This window comes from Somniosus microcephalus, chromosome 10, assembly GCF_052327205.1.
Source record: "Somniosus microcephalus isolate GS21.2 chromosome 10, FLI_Smic_1.0, whole genome shotgun sequence".
In the NCBI taxonomy this organism is placed as follows: Eukaryota; Metazoa; Chordata; class Chondrichthyes; order Squaliformes; family Somniosidae; genus Somniosus; species Somniosus microcephalus.
The window spans coordinates 176237244-176259886 of record NC_140996.1 but is presented as its reverse complement, the minus strand read 5'-3'; the positions used below and the strand labels follow the sequence as shown (position 1 = coordinate 176259886).

The 22643-nt window shown below is 45.3% G+C and overlaps 1 protein-coding gene across 3 annotated transcripts in view; it reads right to left on the bottom strand.

Annotated features, from left to right (window-relative positions):
- LOC147111870 (anoctamin-5-like) overlaps nucleotides 1-22643 on the bottom strand; it is a 107669-nt gene that overhangs the window by 53101 nt on the left and 31925 nt on the right. For 2 of the 3 annotated variants that reach the window (XM_085999208.1, XM_085999207.1), the window contains exons 8-11: nucleotides 22427-22515; nucleotides 18911-19032; nucleotides 7349-7438; nucleotides 4665-4817 (exon numbers count right to left, since the gene is read on the bottom strand). In XM_085999208.1, coding sequence (XP_085855334.1) covers nucleotides 4665-4817; nucleotides 7349-7438; nucleotides 18911-19032; nucleotides 22427-22515 — 454 coding nt within the window. The remainder of the gene's footprint in view (nucleotides 1-4664; nucleotides 4818-7348; nucleotides 7439-18910; nucleotides 19033-22426; nucleotides 22516-22643) is intronic. The other variant, XM_085999209.1, reaches the window with a different exon arrangement.

Genomic DNA, 22643 nt, shown 5'->3' with positions numbered 1-22643 from the left:
TTTATACTCCATCCCCCTTGCAATAAGGGCCAACAATCCATTTGCCTTCCTAATTACTTGCTGTACCTGCATGCTAACTTTGTGTTTCATGTACGAGGACCCCCAGATCCTTCTGTACCGCAGCATTTTGTAGTCTCATTTAAATAATAACTTGCTTTTTTATTCTTCCTACCAAAGTGGAGAGCCTCACATTTTCTCACATTATATTCCATCGGCCACATTTTTGCCCACTCACTTCCCTTTGCAGACTGTGTCCTCCTCACACTTGCTTTTCCACCTATCTTTGTATCAGCAGCAAATTTGGCTACAGTACACTCAGTCCCTTCCTCCAAGTCATTAATACAGATAGCAAATAGTTGAGGCCCCACCACTGATCCCTGTGGCACCCCACTAGTTACAGTTTGCCAACCTGAAAATGACCCATTTATCCCAACTCTGTTTTCTGTTAGTTAGCCAATCCTCTATCTATGCTAATAGATTACCCCCAACACCATGAGCTCTTACCTTGAGCAGTAAACTTTTATGTAGCTCCTTATCAAATACCTTCTGGAAATCCAAATACACTACATCTACTGGTTCCCCTTTATCCACCTTGCTCATTACATCCTCAAAAGATCTCTAGTAAATTTGTCAAACACTATTTCCCTTTCATAAAACCACATTGACTCTGCTCAATTGTATTATGATTTTCTAAATGTCCTGCTATTACTTCCTTAATAATGGATTCCAGCATTTTACCAATGACAGATATTAGGCTAATTAGCCTATAGTTTCCTGCTTTCTGTCACCCTCCTTTCTTGAATAGGGGAGTTACATTTGGGGCTTTCCAATCCACTGGGATCTCTCCAGAATCCAGGGAATTTTGGTAGATTACAACCAACACATCCACTATCTCTGCAGCCACTTCTTTTAAGACCCTAGGATGCAGGCCATGTGGTCCAGGGGACTTGTCTTGACTTTTGAAAGTTATTATTGAATCTACTTTCACCACCCTTTCAGGCAGTGCATTCCAGATCACAACAGCTTGCAGTGTAAAAAAAAAAGTTTCCTCATGTCACCTCTGGTTCTTTTGCCAATCAACTTAAATAGTGTCCTCTGGTTACTAACCCTTCTGCCACTGGAAACAATTACTCCTTATTTATTCTATCAAAACTATTTATGATTTAACACCTCTATCAAATCTTCTCTGAACCTTCTCTGCTCTAACATCTCCAGCTTCTTCCAGTTCTGGCGAAAGATCATTGACCGGAAATGTTAACTTTCTCTCTCCACAGATGCTTCCTGACCTGCTGAGAATCCATCATTTTCTGTTTTTATTACAGATAAGGCCATCTCTGATCACTTCCTTGTATCCCTTTCCCCCTCCCAACACCACTTCCTGTGGTGTCTGCCACTGGTAAAGACACTCCCATAAGTCACTTACAACGGCACTTTCAAATTCCAAACAGTCTAGCCATTGGCCCTCCATTTGCCACAACATTTCTGCAGCGACTAATCTGCTCAATCACACCCTCACCTCCACCTTTGATGCCCTTGCCTCCATTAATCGCTCCCCCGGTATAGCCCCCATCTCCACTTCCTTAATAATTCCAAGGGATGCAGACTTGAACGTTTATGGCAGACAACTAGTTTAGTCCTTCATCGCCAGATCTGGCTGACCACATCAAACACCATCGGGTCCTGCTCTCTTCTGCCAAATCTGTTCACTATTCCAGGATCATCCTGGAATGCAAAGCTAATCCACAGCTTCTCTTCTCCATTACAAATCATCTTCTTAAAACTCCTCACCCCTGACCTCTAAGTGCGAGGAGCTCATGGACTTTTGTCACTAAGATGGAGACCATATGTTCAGGGTGTGCTGCAAGATGCTCCACTCCGGCAAAATCTGGGCCTATTAAATTCTGCAAGTCAATTGGTCAACTCCTAGGCCAAGGGTTGGTCGCAGAGTAGAATCAACTCCAAATTTGGCGATGATCACTCACACTTCATAAAACAATAAATACCATGGAGGAAACTTTTCAAAAAAGGGAGGAAATAATTCTAAGATGTAGATATTTTCTGTCTACTAAATCTGCCAAGAACCTCATGAGCTCGGGAGAATTATGAAAATAAGTCTGCATCCTATAACTCCATGACACAGGCATATGTCTTCGACTTAGTATGCTTTTAAAAAGATAAAGATCATAATTCACAATGTGGTATCAAGGTTTATCAACACATTTCATTTTATTCTGTAATCCTTCAGATTTTGGTTCACCAGGTTGTGCTAATGCATTTTTTTGTAAATGATTTAAGCCCTAATCTTGACAGGGTCAGTTGCATAGGGCGGGGAGCAGAGTTTTGGACCCAAAAGTGGGTTTTCCCCACATACTGTAGAGTTTTGAGCATGCTTTTTTTTGCCAGGATCCCCACCCGATGGACAGGCTTGGCTTCCAATCGGGCAGGTAAGCAGGCCACAGCCCCAGATACAGAACCTGCAGCTGCTACTGGGAGCGCTGGGGCCGGGGGGGGGGGGTCCAATCCCCAACCCCGGGAGGGAGTCTGTTCCCAGGCAAGAGGGTAAGCTCCTCCTGGCCCACAAGCAGCTACCTTCTCCCCAAAGCTGCCCTCTCCTCCCTTCAGCTGCTGGGTAGTCAGATGCCTGGGAAACCTGGCTGGCCAGGGTTAAACTTGCAAAGCAGGTTAAATTGGAAGCTGCCAGTCTCATTATAATATCTGAATGGCCAACCCACCTCCTGGGAGCAGCTTGGCTGCTTGGCCCTTGTCCCGCCTCCATTAAACCTGGAAGTGGGCGGGTTGAAGTGGAGTTTGAGATTTTTATAGCTTTAACATCTCACCCGACCCCAAACCACCCATTTTGAGTGTTAAAATTCACCCCTTTGTCTGCCAATAAGATGAACTGTTACATAGTTGCGCATGCAGCAGTACTGTACAGGTTCCTTAATTTTGCAGCTTTAATTTGTAATAGCAAAGCATAATTGAATTAAAGCCTCACATAGGAACAGGAGTAAGCCATTCAGCCCCTTGAGCCTTTTCAGAGATTATGGCTGATCTGTATGCATCCACCTTGGCTCCATATCCCTTAATACCCTTGGCAAAATTAATATTAAATTAGCTTTAATATGTAGCAAAAATCTATCAATTTCAGATTTATTAATTGAAGTAGCATCTACTGCTTTTTGAGTTCCAGATTTCTATCACCCGATGCATGAAGGTTTCATATTCTCTCCTGTATCTACCCTATCAATTCATTTCAAAATCCTAAAAAATCAAATCACCCCATAACTTTCAATACATTTAATCTCGCTTCAATCTTGCCCTGAATCTGCACTGCACTCCTTCTAAAGCCAATATATCCTTTCCAAGGTGCAGTGCTCAGACTGCACACAGTACTCAGCTGTGGTCTAACCGCATCTCGAGTTATTAGATGAACATGTGAAAATTTATTTCCGACTTGCCACGTCTGTCATGAATACAGATGAAATATTCTGGATCAATAGATGACCAACAGCTTGTATTTATATAGCGCTTTTAACGCAGTAAAATGCCCCAAGGTGCTTCACATGAGTGTTATAAAACAAAATTTGACACCGAGCCATAGAGAGAAATTAGGGCAGATGAAGAGGTAGGTTTTAAGAAGTGCCTTAAAGGAGGAGGGGTGTAGAAAGGAATTCCAAACCTTAGGGCCTTCAGCTGAAGGCTCAATGGGCAATTAAAATCAGGGATGCTCAAGAGGCCAGAGTTAGAGGTGTACAGATATCTCTGGGGAGGGGGGGGGGTTGAGTGAGTGAGTGAGTGAGTTGAAAACAAGGATGAGTATTTTAAAACCGAGTCCTTGCTTAAACAGGAGCCAACATACGTCAGCGAGTACAGGGGTGACGGGTGAACGGGACTTGCAGTACGGGCAGCAGAGTTTTAGATGAGCTCAAGTTTATGGAGGGTGCAAGGTGGGAGGCCAGCTCGGAGAGGATTGGAATAGTCGAGTCCAGAGGTAACCGAGGCATGGATGAGGGTTTCAGCAGATGAGCAGAGGCGGGGTGGAGACAGGTGAGGATACGAACGTAGCAGTCGGCTGTCTTGGTGACGGAGAGGCTATGGGGGTCAGACGCTCATGTGACACCAAGGTTGCGAACAGTCTGGTTCAGCCTCAGACAGATGCGGTGTCATTGAACTATATGAACACATGTAAAAGTATCTAACCGTTAGCCATGACAGCATAACTCCTTATAGGTTAAGTTACAGAATAAATTTTGTTTTAATAATCCAAATTTGTGCAAATTCTAATTACATTAAAATTAGTTCATTAAAGTATCCAATTTCAGGAAAGCTTGGGATTTTGCCCAAATCCCATCATCCAGAGCAATACTCACCATTTCTGGCCAAAAAGGGAATAACAAAATTCATCAAAAGATTTTGGCCTTATAACATATTAAGTGACAAACATATTTCTGTATCCACGTATCTACATAATAGCTTGAACTACAAGAGCTAAACATTCACCACTAATTCAGCTTTAGGAGTATTGTCCCATGATAGAGACAGCACAGTTCTGTTACAGATACCATACAATGCTTTGAGATTTTATATTACCTTATTAAACACAGTTAGTCAAAGTTAGATTTGGATTGAAACCAGGAATAACCATACATATATAAAAAACTTACTTTTCCTAAGATTATAATGGACACTACGTTGAGGAATGAGGCACCAACTGTGGTCAATAAAAAGCTCTCAATCGAGTTAGAAGTAGTTATTCTAATCCTTGCCCAGGTTTTGTAAATAACCACCGCAATAACACTGGCAAATACCCAGCAGACCTGAATTAATACAAAGCAATGATTAGGTGGTGAAGTGGTTAGTGATCTCATTCATTTTCATTGATACTCTGCAGTCAACCATGCAGTGGTCACCTCAATGGACACTGTAGCAGGGCCCTCCTTGGGATTCCATGGTAGTAGCATACCTCAAGGATGCTTATGCTGTGTACATGCAGGTTCTGAGCACCATCATCTCATCCACCTTGCACAGGGGGAGAGATTAAATAGGCAAGGGCTTCAATTAGACAAATTAGGACAAATCCAACCTGGCCAATTACCGCCCCATCAGTCTACTCTCAATCATCAGCAAAGTGATGGAAGGGGTCATCGACAGTGCTATCAAGCGGCACTTACTCACCAATAACCTGCTCACTGATGCCCAGTTTGGGTTCCGCCAAGACCACTCGGCTCCCGACCTCATTACAGCCTTGGTCCAAACATGGACAAAGGAGCTGAATTCCAGAGGTGAGGTCAGAGTGACTGCCCGTGACATCAAGGCAGTATTTGATAGAGTCTGGCATCAAGGAGCCCTAGTAAAACTGAAGTCAATGGGCATCAGGGGGAAAACGCTCCACTGGCTAGAGTCATACCTAGCACAAAGGAAGATGGTTGTGATGGTTGAAGGTCAACCATCACAGCCCCAGGACATCACTGCAGGAGTTCCTCAGGGCAGTGTCGTAGGCCCAACCATCTTCAGCTGCTTCATCAAATGACCTCCCCTCCAACGTAAAGTCAGAAATGGGGATGGTCGCTGATGACTGCACAGTGTTCAGCGCCATTCACAACTCCTCAGATAATGAAGAAGTCCATGCCAGCATGCAATAAGACCTGGATGACATTCAGGCTTGGGCTGATCTGTGGCACGAATGTTACCTGCCACTTAAGTACCAGGCAATGACTATCTCCAACAAGTGAGAGTCTAACCACCTCCCCTTGACATTCAATGGCATTACCATCGCTGAATCCCCCACCATGGGCATCCTGGGGGTCACCATTAACCAGAAACTTAACTGGACCAGCCACATAAATACTGTGGCAATAAGAGCAGGTCAGAGGCTAGGTATTCTGCGGCGAGTGTCTCACCTCCTGACTCCCCAAAGCCTTTCAACCATCTACAAGGCACAAGTAAGGAGTGTGATGGAATACTCTCCACTTGCCTGGATGAGTGCAGCTCCAACAACACTCAAAGCTCAACACCATCCAGGACAAAGCAGCCTGCTTGATTGGCACCCCATCTACCACCTTAAACATTCACTTCCTCCACCACCGGCGTACCGTGCCTGCAGTGTGTATCATCTATAAGATGTACTGCAGCAACTCGCCAAGGCTTCTTCGGCAGCACCGCCCAAACCCCACGACCTCCTCCACCTAGAAGGACAAGGGCAGCAGGCACATGGGAACACCACCACCTCCAAGTTCCCCTCAAAGTCACACACCATCCTGACTTAGAAGTATATCACTGATCCTTCGTCGTCGCTGGGTCAAAATCCTGGAACTCCCTCCCTAACAGCACTGTGGGAGTACCATCACCACACGGACTGCAGCGGTTCACCACCACCTTCTCAAGGGCAACTAGGGATGGGCAATAAATGCTGGCATTGCCAGCGACACCGATCCCATAAAATGAATTAAAAAAATTAAAGCACAGATCTCTGACAATGTGCTTTCCTACAAATCAGTGTGAGTGCTGAGCCACAGTCTGATAGCAGGGACAGTCATGCAATGGTAGTGGTACATGTCATCTTCTCAGGATGAGAGCATGTCTACACCATTGAGACTCCCTCAACCAATGTCTGCCCCGACTCCAGGAAGCCAATTGGACCATATTGCACTGGTAACTGCCGAGTTGCTGCAGTCTCTGGCCCAAGCTCCTAGAGGCTGTTAATCAAGAACGATCATCGGAGCCATTGCAGCGTTCTACCTCATGAACCCACCAAGACAAAACCTTGTAGAAGCATGCGAGTAAGAGACATCACTTAAGATGGGCATTATGGGCTCATACCTGGGTAATAATTCGTTTTTAGGTATTTGTGCAAGCCAGTAAAATTCAGTTTTGAAATGCTTGCATCTCATGTGACTCTGCTAGGTCATGAATATCAATATTCATTTTTGGCATATAGTTGAGGTTTGTTCCATAAAAGAATTGTATTATAAATCAAAGTAAAATGATCAAAGTATTAACAATAGCATTTACGAAGACTCAATCATGATCACAGGCACGGTACACAAGTTCCTTGATAATTGAGAAACCAGTACTCGGGTCTGGCCTGCAAGAAGGAGTTTAGGGGAAAATGAATGTATCTGCCATATTTAGCATAAAAATTAGCTGACTGATTGAACCAGACCATTATGCGCTTGTGCACACCAGATTCTCCACTGCTGGAAATCAGAACAACAATGACAGCAATTCTGGGGATGTCCTCAGCGCCGACTGTCTACCGAGCTGAAGGGGGAATGGCAGAGTTGGGATAAAGCAGGATGTGTTCCATAAAGCAGGGATGAAAAGGATGGTGAAATGACATAATACTTACCATCAGAAACCCCACTAAAAAAGAAAGTAGCATTTTTGTGCGTCGCAGAGTACCTGGGTAGTAAGGTTCAATTTCACCTGTAACTGGGTCCTACAAAAGTAATGAATATTGGGTGAAGTCACAAATGTTGCTCATCTCACGCCAGCAGTTGAACTGCTTTCTTTTCCATGTAGAGGTAAAATATATATATTTTTTTTTTAAATAAATATTTTACTTCCATAATTTACCCTTCCAGTTATTATTTTTTTTAATATAGCAGAACTAGATACACACAAACCTTGGGGCTAAACACTCTCCCTCACCATACATGCAAACTCTGGTTGGTGATGGGCTTGGTTGGGGTTTCCTTGATGTTCATCAAAATTCTAAATTTAAAAAGGATCTTTTGCAAAATTATCCAACCATGATAAATACATCTAAAACAGAGATTTGCTCAAACAGCCACCGCCAAGAAGAAAAGGCGAAGTTATATTAGCCAAGTTACATGGAAACCTAAATTTGAACAAGTCAGAGTAAACCATCGTACAGCAACATGAACGTTCTAAAAATTAAAACAAAATGTGATCAGCATTCTATACAATATTTCAAAATAGCTAACAAGTAGTTTGCAATATTATGCACTGCCCCCTATTCATTATACAGAATATATTAGAAATCACGGAGTTGGCCAAAGCAGCCTCCAAAAGCTATTATCCAGGTAGTAGGCAGGAAAGCAAGATGGTATACGGGCTATTTAACATGGACTATGAACATAACACTAGAGTAAAACTAATAAGCCTCAAGCAATTAGAAAATTCACCCACTCCCCAGAATAGTGAGCATGTGGAACAAAGAGTCCTGAAAAAAGTAATTGTGATTAATTTCTAGCAATTGGGTATTTGAAATAGGGAAAAAAGTTAAAGAAAGATAAATCAAGTACACCAAGGAACACAGGCCTAGAAATTGGGTTGGTAGCGCCGGCGCGGAGCGCCTAAAGAGACCTAGAATTGGGGCGAAGCCCTATGTTGGGGCGGACGCTATGAAGATAGCGACAACTCAGATATTGACTATACATTTAGCGCCTGCGCTAAGTGTTTGCGCGCGCCCGCGAGCGCAAGCAGTTCATGACGTCATTTCAGTGTGCAACGCCTTCTAGGATCGCCTGAGCGCATATTGGGTGGCGCCCGGAGCCTTAGCGCCCAGCGCTATTAGTGACAGTTTGAAGGAGGGCCAACAGGCCCTTCTCGGAGTAGGGGGGCTCTATTTAAAGGGAACAGCTTTAGTGCAGAATCTTCTGCCACTTGGCCTGCTCATTGCTGGAGAGAGTTGGCGAGCTAATGTGGAGCCAAGTTCTGGGAATTTAGCTTTACAGTACTTGGGTCCTTCAAACCTGTCCGAAGCACTTGCAGCACTACACCTAAAAGCCTTTTGACCAATTGGCATCGGAATGAGAGTTTGTTTGGCGGGCGACGGCCTCATCGCCCAACACTGTGAAGGGGCAGAGAGACGGCGGGAGAGAGGGCCGGGATTGGCCAGAAGGAGGAGGAGGGGCAATGGAGGTCGGCCAATCCGACGGGAAGCTGCGAGGGTCTTTAGGCAGCAGGTGACAAGCTTGGACATGTCGGAGGAGCAGTGTTTGGGAAGGCTCCGATTCTGGACGGACATTGTTACTGATCTGCGCCACCTGTTTGGTCAGGATCTGCAGCCGCGTGAACGCTGCAGAACCTCTCTGTCCGTGATGGCTAAACTGACTGATGGCCTCCATTTTTATGCCAACGGATCCTTTCAGTCAGCCATTGGGGACATTGCGACTGTCGCTCAGGCTGCAGTCCACTGTTGCATCCGGCAAGTTACAGCAGCCCTTTATAGGCGAAGGCGTCAAATCATGACCTTCCCTCGGACCCTGCACAAGCAGGCGGAGGGCGCGCAGGGTGTCGCTTCTATTGTGGACTTCCCCATGGTGCAGGGGGCGAGTGACAGCACACACGTGGCTTTGAGGGCGCCATGCCATCATCCTTAGGACTTCCGCAACCGCAAGGGGTTGCACTCCCTCAACATGCAGCTGGTCTGTGACCACCGCCAAATCATCATGGCAGTCACCGCGCATTTCCCAGGGTGCAGCCACGATGCCTTTATCCTGCGGTTGACCTCAGTTTGTAACCTTTTTGAGGGACTGCCTCGAAGACGAGGCTGGCTTACTGGGGACAAGGGCTATCCTCTCTGGCCATGACTGATGACAACACTCCGTGTGGCCGACACCCCAGCAGAAGAGCTGATCAGCAGCGGCCATCAGGCGACCAGGCACAGTAAACAGCACACTATTGGTGTTGTCAAAAAGCGTTTCCAGTGTCTGGAACATTCGGGGGGATCCCTGCAGTACTCGCCGCAGCAAGTGGCACACATCGTCGTCGTCTGCTGCATGCTCCACAACTTGGCGAATCGACGCACCCAGCCAATTCCAGCTGTCCCTCAACGACCAGCAGAGCAGGCGGAGGAGGAGGAGGAGGCGGAGGAGTAGTATGAGGAGGAGGAAGAGCAGGCGGAGGAGGAGGAGGAGTATGAGGAGGAGGAGGAAGAGCAGGCGGAGGAGGAGGAGGAGGAAGATGGAAGGGCTGCTGAAAGTGGAAGGGCCATACGTCAGAGGCTCATCTGGACTCATGTCGAGGCCCCTGTGGCGGAATGATGAGAGTCTTATCTCATGCGCACTTTGGATGTTTGAGGGCCTCCGAATGCCAGCATCACTGAAACTAGTCACATGCACCATGCCACATTGAAACTTCTGTTTATTGGCACAAAAGTCTTTCATTACAGCTAAATAACGTAATGTCAGCAGAAACCATAACTTTCAAAATAACTGAACGGTTCGGCAAAGCCGCAAAACTCAACAAACCTTCTGCAAATATAACAGCAGCTGAGGGTGTCCTTCAATTTGGACAAACAAACGTCTCAGCACCTCCCTCTACAACTGGCCCCTTGAGGGAGAACGACTTCTCTTTCGCGCCCGGCCCCTTCCCTCCCTGCTGCTCCTACGTAATTGGACCCCAGTGGCGGCCTCAAGGCTGGGGGACGCCTGCTGACTGTCTGGAAGTGCAGAAGCCCGAGGGACGGCCTGGCCGACCTCTGGGCTTGGAGGGTGCGGACGCAGGATGCTTGATGTGACCATGGCTGGAAGCAGTGTGGCCTGCAGGTGGTGGCAGCTGCAATGCAGGCGTCCCAGCGCTGGCATGTGCAGTGGTCTCCTGCCGAGAGAGGACACCTGCACCATGGTCGGACGACACACTGGCTATCTGAGGGGAGCGGCTCGGCTCATTCTCCACAATCGCATGCTCCACTGATTGCTGGCCTTGTATGGGACTGGAAGGGCCCGGGATGATCCTAACTGATGCAGAGAGGGTGGCTACAGTGAGAGATCGCGTTGCGTCAATCTGGCTGTGGAGGAGCCCAGCAAGTGACTGCGTGGCAACAGTGAGGGCCTGTGTGCCAGGTGCCAGTGCTTCGGAGAAGGCCTGGACAGTTCTTCCTATTGCTTCAGACAAGCCAGGTGCCGACCGCTCCACTGCCTCGGACAAGCCCTGCACAGACCTTTCCAGGGATTGTCCGAAGCCCTGAACAGTCCTTTCCATAGCCGACTCAAAGCCGTGGACAGTCCTCTCCATTGTTGGGCTGAAGCCCTGGATAGTCCTGTCCATTGTTGCCCCGAAGCCCTGGATAGACCTGTCCATTGTTGCCCCAAAGCCCTGGAGAGTCCTCTCCATTGTTGCCCCGAAGTCCAACATACTCTTAGCCAATGAATCTATTGACTCAGGCATCTTCTCGACTGCAGCCATCAGCTCCGTGTGTCTGACCCGGGCCTGTTTGCTCACCTCAGCCAGGCGACGCGCCTCATCTGCACTCTGTGCAGCAGTCATCACGACCTGCCTTGCCCTCCGGGGAGACGGTGGCCAAACTTGCCTATCCCCCGTGTGTTGCTGCATGCCGCTTGGTCCGGCAACTGGTTCATCCTCAGAGCCGCCCCCCCCCTCCCCTCCAGGGGACTACTATCCCCAGTCTGTAGATGTGTCAGCTCCCCGGATTCTGCAACGGCTGGTCCGGATTCCTCCTGGTCCTCGCCTCCGGTGGCACTGGCACTGGCAGCTTCAGCGCGTTGAGCCCGAGTTGGTGCTGCTTCATCTGAAAGTGGGAGGTGGAAGAGTGGCTTTAGCAAAAGGACAGGTTTGCTGAAAGGCATGCCAGATTGCGGCAAGGCTCTGACATGGCTGCACACTGAGGATGCATGCTGGCGGGGGGACCAAGTGGAAGGCAACAGGTGAAAAGGGTGAGAGTCTTACCCTCGCTGTCGGTAATGGGGTCTGCAGATGCAGTGGTCACAGGACCAGACAGACGTCCTCCAAGTATCTGGTGCACTCTCTCCTCCAGATCCGTCGGAGTGACCACTTGTGGAGGTCCGCCACCGGTTCGACGTTGCTCCTTCCGGATCATCGCCAGCTTGGACTGCAGGGGAAAGAAGGGGAAGTTCTGTAACATGATGCCTTGAGACATCATTGCATGCCCCCCATGGTGCAAGAGCCCTTACATGAGGCCTTGAGACATCTGTCCATGTGTGTGCCCAGAAAGGGCCATGGGTGCATGCTGACAGATGGCCATTGGGGCATCATTGCAGCAGGGTGCCCAAAGTCAGCTGCAGATGGAGGGAATCAGAAGATTGCTAAACCATCACTCACCCTAACGATCCATGTGAGGTCGTTGAATTTCTTCCTGCACTGAACAGGGGTCCTGGTCGCCATGCTGCTGGAGTTGACCCTCACAGCAACCTCCCTCCAAGATCGTCGGTAAGCCTTCTGATTCGGCCTTTTGCCATTATCCGGATACAGGACCTCTCGACAGCGTTCAACTGCAGCCACCAAGTGGTCCAGAGCCTCAGTGCTGAAGCACTCTGCTCTCTGTCTAACCTTCTCCATGCTGAACAAGTTTGTACTGCCAGACAAGGGCGAGCGCCGAATCCAAGGCCTACAGGGTGCTGAAGCTCAAGCTGACTGACCCACCCCTTTAAGAGCCGGCCGGCGCCTGGAGGTCTCGTGGTTTCCCGTAATTGAGATCACCTGCGCTGCGCCCATCCGCGTCGATATTGAGTAGCGCCTGAACTTTTGCGCCTTAAGAGCACCGTGCAATGGCTGAATTAGCGCCTCAATCCCCTTTGGGGGCGATGCAACCCAATATCGCGCCAGGCGGCGATAACTTTTGTCTGGCTATAAACTTAGCGCTCCGCCAGTTCTAACGCCTCAAGCAAGGCTATACCCAATTTCTAGGCCACAATGTTTTATGTGCAGCTGTGACCAAGGAGAAGTCGTCAACTGTAGAAAACCTAAATAAGTAGGGTGGACTAGTGCAGATGAGTAAATAATGCTCAACTGTCTTTGTATTGCGAGGGGGGTGGGGGGTTTGCGGGGAGAGAAATGGAGAAAATCTGCAGAGCTTGCCCTCAAGAGATCAAATAGATGGGGCAATGAGGTAGGTTTGATGTGCCAAAAAAACTTTTCTTATTCCATGTGTTATGTTCTAAAAAGGTATTGGGGGGGCAAGAAAGGAATTCATCCAACAGTATAATTGTTAATTAGCAGGGCACTGGAGAATTCATACAATATAAACAATCAAATAAATTTTGCAACAAACCAGAAATTGGGCCCTTTATATAGGCACACATGCAGATTCTTGGTCAACAGTTTAGTCAGTAACTTTAGCAGAAAATGCCCAAGTTACTACAAAAACCAAGGTTGAGAGAGGGGAAGCTGGATGTTTTTGGCAGTAGGTGGCGATGCCCAGTAATTTTAAAATAATAAAAGCATCCCACGAAGGAAGGAGGCTCAACGAACAAGGGTGTCGAAGGCACAAGTGGTATTGAACAGAGGAACCAGAGGAAGACAACAGATCAAGTACAAAAAGTATAAAACCCCAGAAATATTTCCTCGTGGTGTCAGTTATTAGTTTTCTCTTCACACGCACACTTCAATTTTCTGTCAGTTATGTTAAAAATTACCAGCTACATCTGTACCACAAAAACTCAATACCAACAACTGGAATTCCGCCTTCTTGAAACATTAGAGGTTCTGCACATGAGCACAGAAGAATTACCATCAGTTAAGAAAGACAAACTGAAAAAAAAAATTGCTGGTTTATAGGTTCCAAAGCAGAGAAATATGGATTTTAGGGGTTAAAATGGAAGTCTTCAAATCAATAATTGCATCACCAGGATATTTATCAGCCAGTGAAGTACTTCAGCATCTTGAGGGATTCTTCATGCGTATATGTTGAACTCCATAATGGCAGCAAAGCAGTCCACTATGAAGAATAATTTGAAGATGATCATAGTAGATGCTTTACGGTCCGCTGTTACCAGCAGCGCTTTTAGATTTTAGACAGGGCCTGTAGTCATCAATGAGGATGGCTTTAGTGTTAAGGAATGCCATCCAGACTGGCATTAGCTCCCTGGATGGACACTGAGCAACTGCAAATCACGATTGAAAACCTTGGGCATCAGAGACGAACCAATGGTATTCATGCCTGTGAGTGGTCTTCAATGGCTAACTTGTGTTATTTCCACAGAAGAAAAAAAGAGGCCCCCATGAAGAGGTTATTTTTTATCCTGATGCAGAGATGCCAAGTAGAGAAACTTCTGGTCTCTTACCCAAAAACTGGGTACCACTCAGTTGATGAAACTCCTTCAACAGTTTTCATAACAGGGGTTCTCAGTTTCACAATCACCCATCAGTAGGCACTCTGAAATTCTACGGTTACAAGGGGAAAACTACCACAATGCAATTATTATGCACATTTCATAACTAGGGCAAGCAATGTCACTGCAAGCGAGGATGAGCTCACAACAGTCATCTTCACTGCCTCCAGTATTTTATTTAAATTTGTTGTACTCAAGTATCAAATTGCACTGGCACGGAATTTGTGGTCCGGATGACTGCGAACTGGCAGCGTTCACCGTCATTCCGCCTTTGAAACTGACCGCAACGTCGGGATTTGGCACATTCACAGGCATATGTGGAAATCCTGAAGTTGCAGTCTGTCCAACACGAGCTCTGCTTTGACCTCCCGCCCACCATATCCCCTCCAGAGCTAGCAATCTGCATAAAAACTCAAATCAAGGACACGGATGAAAACTTCAGCTCTTCCACAGTAATTACGCGGTTAAATTCCCCATTAAAAAAGTTATACCCAAAGAGATTAGGCGTACCTGGGATTTTAACAGTGTATTGACTGCTAAAAGAGGTTAATTTTGTGCAGCGTCAAATTCATCCATTTTAATAAAAATTTAAAGAAACCTTTTTGTCATCACAGTAGCTTGCACTAGGGGGATTCCCACTAAACTCCGTTGATTTGAATTAAATGCCGGAAAACCCGAACTTTGACACAGCGATCGCGAATCTTTGTGCGGTTTACTTCGGGGCTAGCGGCAAACGCCTTCACTTCTCCGCTGACCGCGAATTCTGGGCCACTATTTCTTATGAGATGGTGTACCCCTCTAAATCACTTGCCCTACTTATAATAAATTACTCACCACTTCATTTTGGCATTTGCCTCAGTCATTTCTAAAGTTTTCGCATCATCTGAAACCAGGTGAAAAGAATCTCAACCCTCAATAGCAGGTCTACTCTAAAATCTCAATAATGAGCAGGCTGGCTTGCCAATCATCAGCAGTTCTCAGGAGTATGGCAGACAATCCTAGCACGGATATTGGAAAACCTGCCACAGAAGAGCAACTTGATTCCAAACTTCCATCAGGCTGGTCATCTTTGAGCCAATTTGGCTCCAAAAAAAGAGACTTGTTGTCCCCAAGGGCAATAGTCATAACTGGCAGATTGGCTCAACAGTAAAGGCGGTCACTTCAGTACTGAGGGACTGCTGCATTGTTGAAGGTGCAGTCTTTTGGACAATGTGTTAAACTGAGGTGCGATCTGCTTGTTCAGGTGGTCAAAGATTTCATAGCACATTTTTGAAGAATAGAAATGCTTCTAGTGTCCGAACTAATATTTATCCCTCTAGCCAACATTGCTCCCCTCAACCAATTCAAATCAACTAGTCATACATCTTGCTGCTGTTTGCGAGAGTTTCTGATGTGCAAACTGCCCATCACGTTTACCTACAAAACAGTGACTATAGTTCAAAAATCATTGGTTGGCTGTGAAGATTTTTATGTTGATCTGAAGTCATGAAAGGCACTATATAAATGCAAGTTGTAGTTAGTTATTACAACTGAGAAGTGCGAATTTGAGTCCTTATTAGGCAGACAGCATGTACCAAAAATTTCTCACGTGGCCTAGTGAGCAGCCCAAATCACTATAATGTGTAGGCATAGGAGGCACTAAACCCAGATATACGAAGACATGTTCTCATACTTGGCCTCCAAGCAACGCCTTCCAGTAGCTCTCATTCCAAATAGCGAAGTATTTCTTCATCAGCTTATGCAGTGACAATTAAGAAAATGGATAGGCCATACCCTCTCAGGACAGGCCATCTGAGCAACCACTTTACTCCAATAGGCAGCATTTCCCTTACTCCCAGGTCAGGAGTGCTCAGCAGTGATTAATAACTTATTTTACTAAAGGTGAGGCAGTTGTAATGCACCTTGGATATTTTATTCCAGTATGACTACACACATCAATGAGATCTGTTCAAGTTTCAGTGCCACTTTTGGTCAAGGTATAAAAGCAGTCACCACCCTGGCAGGCAAGCATATGCAACATACAAGATGCAACCAGGGTGCCAAAATGAACATACTCTTCCCTTCAAAAATCAACAGTTAATATACTCAACCCATTTATAGCCTTGACTACATCCCTGGGTATGTGATGACAATTGCCTTCTATGTGGTGGAAGGAGCTATAAAAGGGACAGCCACCTTTTATTTTCGGCTTAATCCAAAACCATGCACCAGGCTCATTGTTCAAAGGTTTAATCCAGGTCCTTGGCAAGGGCGAGGGCAGAGATCTGTCGAGTTTCAGCAGGTTGGTATAGGCCAGAGCCTTTCCATCTTGCAACCAGTTTTGCCTTTTGCCATAAATCCACTTCACAGCAAAAGAAATAGTTGGCACAGATTGCATCTTCTAATACTTTAGATGTCCTCTCAAACTGTACAAAGCTGTAATCCTGTATTTTGGGGTACTGACCACCTTACTATATTGAGTAGCCTATCATTCAATGTGGTGAGTAGAGCACACTAGATCCCCAGGCGAATCCGCCAACCACAATATTATGTGAAAAGGAGCATAGCAATTCTTTCAGAAGTTTCCAAAACATAAGATTGTTGCTTACAATGCCATCATTGATGAAAATGGATGACAGTGAAACAACATTGCCTCATTCCGCTTTGGAGAGGAATTAATCCAGTTTCCACTGCCCAAGTAGACATACATTTATTTGGGAACACTGTCTTCAGTGCTTTTTTTTATTTTTTACTGCCAATCATTGCTGCTTGGATGATCCTAAAAAGGTTCGATTAATTGTGATGTAATTGTGTTATCTACCGCTATCTTATGATTGGGTCTTCTCGGACATATCTTGCACCATACCATGCCTCACATAGGAATATTACTTGGCTATGATTGCCAATATGTTGAGCGAAGAGCAGCTCAGGAAAAGCAAGTAAAAGCAGATTTTTCTGTATTCCTCAAGTGGAAGATCCCCAAAAACATCACTCACACCAAGGTCATCGCGGCTTTTACAGAATTTGAACTGCAGATGCACGATGATGGCATTCTTTCAGGAAACAGCTGACATGAGATATTTCTCTTAACCACTATAGCAGAAACAAAAGGAAAGGGGCCATAAAAAAGCCAAATAGTTGCAACTTTAAGACCAAAACCTGTGTTGGTGTGGAGAGGACCTTCAATTTAAAGAATCAGAATGAGGATTACAGATAATAAGTCTATCTAGTTGTCTACATGAGAAGAGCCAGCTAAATGGTTTGTACTCACTGTCATTTTATTTTCAAACATATTTAACATCTTTAGTAGCACTACGTAAAGCTGAAAAACGATAGTTTTTTTTTTTTTAAAAACAGCATCAATATGAGTAATGTCTAGATCAGTAAACAATAAAGCTTGTCACTTTCATAAAATCCAGCAAATCTTCAGGCAAAGTGATTCATAGTGGATATTTTACAGCCTTCTGGGAGAAGTAGAGTTAATTAGGGTCAGATTCTGAGGGGAGGACTTGTATAGCTTAAACAGGCCTTATAGGATACTGAATTTAATCTTACTGACTCAATTGAAGAATCTCCCATCAAATGGAGAAAAGCCCCATCCTAGATGCACAGATAGGTCACACATATTCCACTTAAAGCCAGGTCTGGCCGGTAGACGAGTTGCCTTGCTTGCCAGATACTTGGCAGCCAGGTCTCAACCTCAAAATTAATTCAAACCAACTCAGCAGGCATGCAGCCATCGTGGTCTGTTGGTGGCTGTGCTTTCCGAGGTGTTGGGGCTAACATTGCAGTGGCCCTAAATACATCTTTATAGCAGTTCATCTGCCTGCTTCTGGTGTGATATCCAGACTGCAGCTCTATGTAGAAGACAGCTTTGGAAATTCTAATCAGGCACATGAACCTATTCAGATCAATGCAACTGCACCTTTTTGATTGAGACCTCAATTCCAATTATATTGTAGTGCCGCAGGAAATCAGTGACCTTCAATCTGAAGCGGAATAGTCCTTTGCATTGCCGCACCATGCATTTCGCACACCTTTGCGGAGTCAAATTAAAGCACCACCAGATCAATCATGTTCAACTGAATTGAAATGCCTGGTTACAATTGGGCCATGTTCCATTTTGTGGACTTTATAGATGAAATAGGCCATTGTTTCAAGTCATATCCTTGGTCATCCAAGGCACATTCTTGCAGAAGTTTATCCTGTTAATATATGCATTACAATATTCTGTGAATTACAGGTTACCTGCATGTTGTAGGTTGTGGAATTCAAGACTGAACTGATTTAAACCAAAGGATGTCCCCCATTTTTATGGGTGTACAGTTGTCAAGGACAGATGTCACTACTGCATAGAAGGGTAAACTTACCAATCTTGCACTCCCAGTGGGGTACTACACTCAAAGGAAGCATAGCTCACAGAATCGGCAGTACAACATCAGTGAATTTATGAGAGTGTCTGCTATTTTGACAACTATTGGCTTTATGAAAAATGAAGCATAAGCATGCACCATGAAAGCTTAAATTGCCACTGTCGAATATTACATTGTGAATAATACCAATACAATCGCCATCGGAGTTGGAAAGGATCTGCGATAAAACACAATTTATAGGCTCTAACTTTTACTGCTATAGAGCTTTGTGAATCAAAAATAATACATTAGATCCATCCTCTTACTGGATGAACTGATGTGTACTGACGTCCAAACAAACAATTTAGATTAATGGTAATCAAATCCAAATTTTTGTTTTTCCACTTTGTTGAAAGTCAGCCAGAGAATTTTCTGACACCGAGTAAACAACCCTATATATTGAAGAACTGCAATAAAGTGATCTAATCTGACTAAGAATTTACAAGTAGCAAAAATATGTACCTTTCTTACGGTTGTTCCATAAAACTCAGGTCTGGTTGGCTCATCATTTTCATAGTTCTCAACATCCCATTCGTACACTAGTTTTGCATTAATCCTTTTCCACATTTCCAGAAAAATTGTTCCTAGAGACAATGCATACTTTTAGTCAGTTGATTTGACCTCCAAGACTTGTACTGTTCCCCAAATGATCACAATAGGAGTATCATGGCCAAATCAAAACAACTCTATTTTCTTAATCTACAATGCAATTTTTGTTGCCGTTTTAAAGTCCAACTTAAGTCAGAGTCGTAACAGCACAGGAGGCCATTCGGCCCATCGACTCCATGACACCTCTCTAGAGCAATCCAGTCAGTCCCATTCCCCCAAGTGCCTATCCAGTCTCCCCTTGAAAACATGGAGTGTCTCCGTTTCCACCACTTCCGTCAGCAGCGAGTTCCAAGTTCTCACCACTCGCTGCGTAAAATAGTTTTTCCTCACATCCCCCTGTATCACTTGCCCAAAACCTTAAATCTTGTCCCCTAGTCCTTGTACTGTACCATCAACTAGTGGGAACAGCCTTTCCACGTCTAACCTATCCAAACCCATCATAATCTTGTACACCTCTAACAAATCACCCCTCAACCTCCTTTGCTCTAATGAAAACAAATCCAGCTTCTCCAACCTGTCCTTGTAGCTAAGATCCCCCATCCCCAGAACCATTCTGGTAAATCTCCTCTGCACACTTTCCAGTGCCTTCACATCCTTCCTAAAGTGTGGTGACCAGAACTGGACGCAACACTCCAGTTGTGGCCTAACCAGCGCTTTATAAAGGTTCAGCATAACTTCTCTACTTTTGTACTCAATACCTCTACTTATGAAGCCCAAGATCCCATATGCTTTGCTAACCATTCTCTCAATATGTCCCACCAGCTTCAGGGATCACTAGGCTTTTTAAAAAAAACTTAGTGTAACTTGCTTGCATTTTTGTTTTCCTAAGTTCACAGTCACATGCAGGTTCCTTTCTCAACCCGCAGCCCCGCAATTTTCTTAATTTGCCTCATTTTCCTAGAAGCAGGGATTCATGCTGGGGTATTGTTCCCCATGTACACTAGTACCTGCCCAAGTAGACATTCTGGGTTTAAGCAGCGAGGGCTGGCAGATTATTAGGAGGCACGGAGCCAAGCACAATCCTGTTCTCACCCAATAGATACGCTTTCCAAACTTCCCTTCCTCTGCTCCAAGGAAGCATATAATATTTGGGGTGTAACCTGCATTTTCTCTTCACAGATGCTGATAAATCTGCTGTGAATTCCCAATACTTTGTTTGCATTTCAGATTTCCAACAGATTTGTAGTTTTGTATTTATCTTTTTCCCTCTGCTACCGACACCATTGCACAGATCTGCTAACTCAGCCTTGTCCAAAGATCTTCCTGGTTAGAGTGATTTAAGTTATTACATCCATAGAAACCATATACAAAAAAGACAGAATGGTGATTATGCTTTAAATGATCAGTTTAGCAGATGTCAGCAGGAAGCCATATTGGAAGTAGTGTGTGCTAAGAAATGCTACTTGTGATATTATCGGAGCACGACAATGATAAATTTACAAACAGTGCAGATAATCTATCAGAGGTACAGGAGCATACTGCTAGATTTAGTTCAGAAACTACCAGCACTCTAATTTTTACTTTGTTGAATGGTGTAGTATGTAGTTCTCCTCTTAGGCAGTTCCTCGTAACTGAGGATGACTTGCTTCCACATTAAAAATAGGAGTTCTCAGGTGACTGAGGAGTCCAATGCGGGACCTACAGTCTCTGTCACAGGTGGGGCAGACGGTGGTTGAAGGGGCGGGTGGGTGGGTGCTTGGGTTGATGTGCCCTCCTTGTGCTTGGCTTCCGCTTGCTCCAGGCAAAGAGACTCGAGGTGTTCGGCGCCTTCCCGGATGCTTCTCCTCCACTTTGTGCGGTCTTGGGCCAGGGATTCCGAGGGGTCAGTGGAGATGTTGCACTTTTTCCCCCAAGGAGGCTTTGAGGGTGTCCTTGAAGCATTTCCTCTGCTCACCTGGGGCTCTCTTGCCGTGTCGCAGCTCCAAGTAGAGTGCTTGTTTTGGGAGTCTCGTATCGGGCATGCGGACAATGTGACCCGTCCATCGGAGCTGATCGTGTGTGGTCAAAGCTTCGATGCTGGCCTGAGCGAGAACATAGATGTTGGTGCACCTATCCTGCCAATGGATTTGCAGAGGCAGCGTTGGTGGTACCTCTCCAGTGCTTTGAGGTGCCTGCTGTACATGGTCCATGTTGCTGAGGCATACAGCAGGGCGGGTATCACTGCTGCTCTGTAGACCATGAACTTAGTGCTGGGTTTGAGGTCCTGGTCTTCAAAACACTCTTCCTCAGGCGACCGAAGGCTGCACTGGCACACTGAAGGCGGTGTTGAACTTAGTCATCGATGTCTGCCCTTGTTGACAGTAGGCTCCAGAGGTATGGAAAGTGGTTCACGTTGTCCAAGGCCTTGTCGTGGATTTTGATAATCGGCAGGCAGTACTGTGTGGTGGGGGCAGGTTAGTAGAGGACCTTTGTCTTACGGATGTTTAGTGCAAGGCCTATGCTCTCGTACGCTTCGGTGAAGGTGTTGACGATGGTTTGAAGTTCGACCTCCGAGTGAGCGCAGACGCAAGAGTCGTCTGCATACTGTAATTAGACGAGAGGATGGGACGGCCTTGGATCTGGAGGCGACAGAGGTTGGACAGTTTCCAGTTTGTTCTGTAAATGAGCTCCACTCCAGCAGGGAGCTTACAGAGGGCGAGATGGAGCATTGCAGCAAGGAAGACCGAGAAGAGCATTGGTGCGATGCCACAGCCTTGCTTGACCCCGGTCCGTACATGAATTGGGTCTGTGGTGGAACCGTTGGTCAGGATCATGGCTTGCATATTGATTACAATTTTTAATTCAATTCAGAATTTTAAAATGTTTATATTTCATCATAGTCCCCAGTACAAAATAATTGCTCTATAACTTCTACAACTGAATGGCTACAAGGTACCATGTGCCTCATAAGTTAGCCAAGGTGAATTGGCTGGCTAGCACAGGAATCCTATTTTATTGATGGTACAGATTCATTTTCTTTCCTTAAATTACCACTTGGAAGATCTATCTGGGCAGAATTATACACACACTGCACTGAAGGCTGACTACATTTGTTTTCACATCAGGTGATGCCAACAATGGGCACTTTTCAAAACGTCAAGCAGTAAATATCTGGATATAGCTCAATCACTACAATTCTTAAAAAAATGCTGTTAATTCTGCCCATTATTTGAAATATTACCAAGATGAATTTGATATGCCAGGCCAAATTCCTTTATATTTCATTAGCATGAAGTCATCTATGGTGTAAATATCATCTAAAAAAGGTATTCTATAGGAGTGAGTAACTGCTCCTGTTTCATTTAGTTTAGGTACCCAATAAAAGCACCTTCAAATACTTCATTTAATTTTTTAGTTGCTCTCTATTATTGTCATTTACCGATTCCTTACCCCACAGGCAAACAATAAGACCAAACCATGGTGTGGCATCATTATCAAAGGAAGACTGGATTATAGTAAAGAAATCATCCGACGAGATCCTGTAACAAAACGAGAGAATAACTGCAAACAAAGAATCATAAAATGAAAGTAAAGACATTGGATAAAAATATAAATTGGAAGAGAGAATGATATGATTAGGCCATTTTTAAATAGATGGTAACAAGAG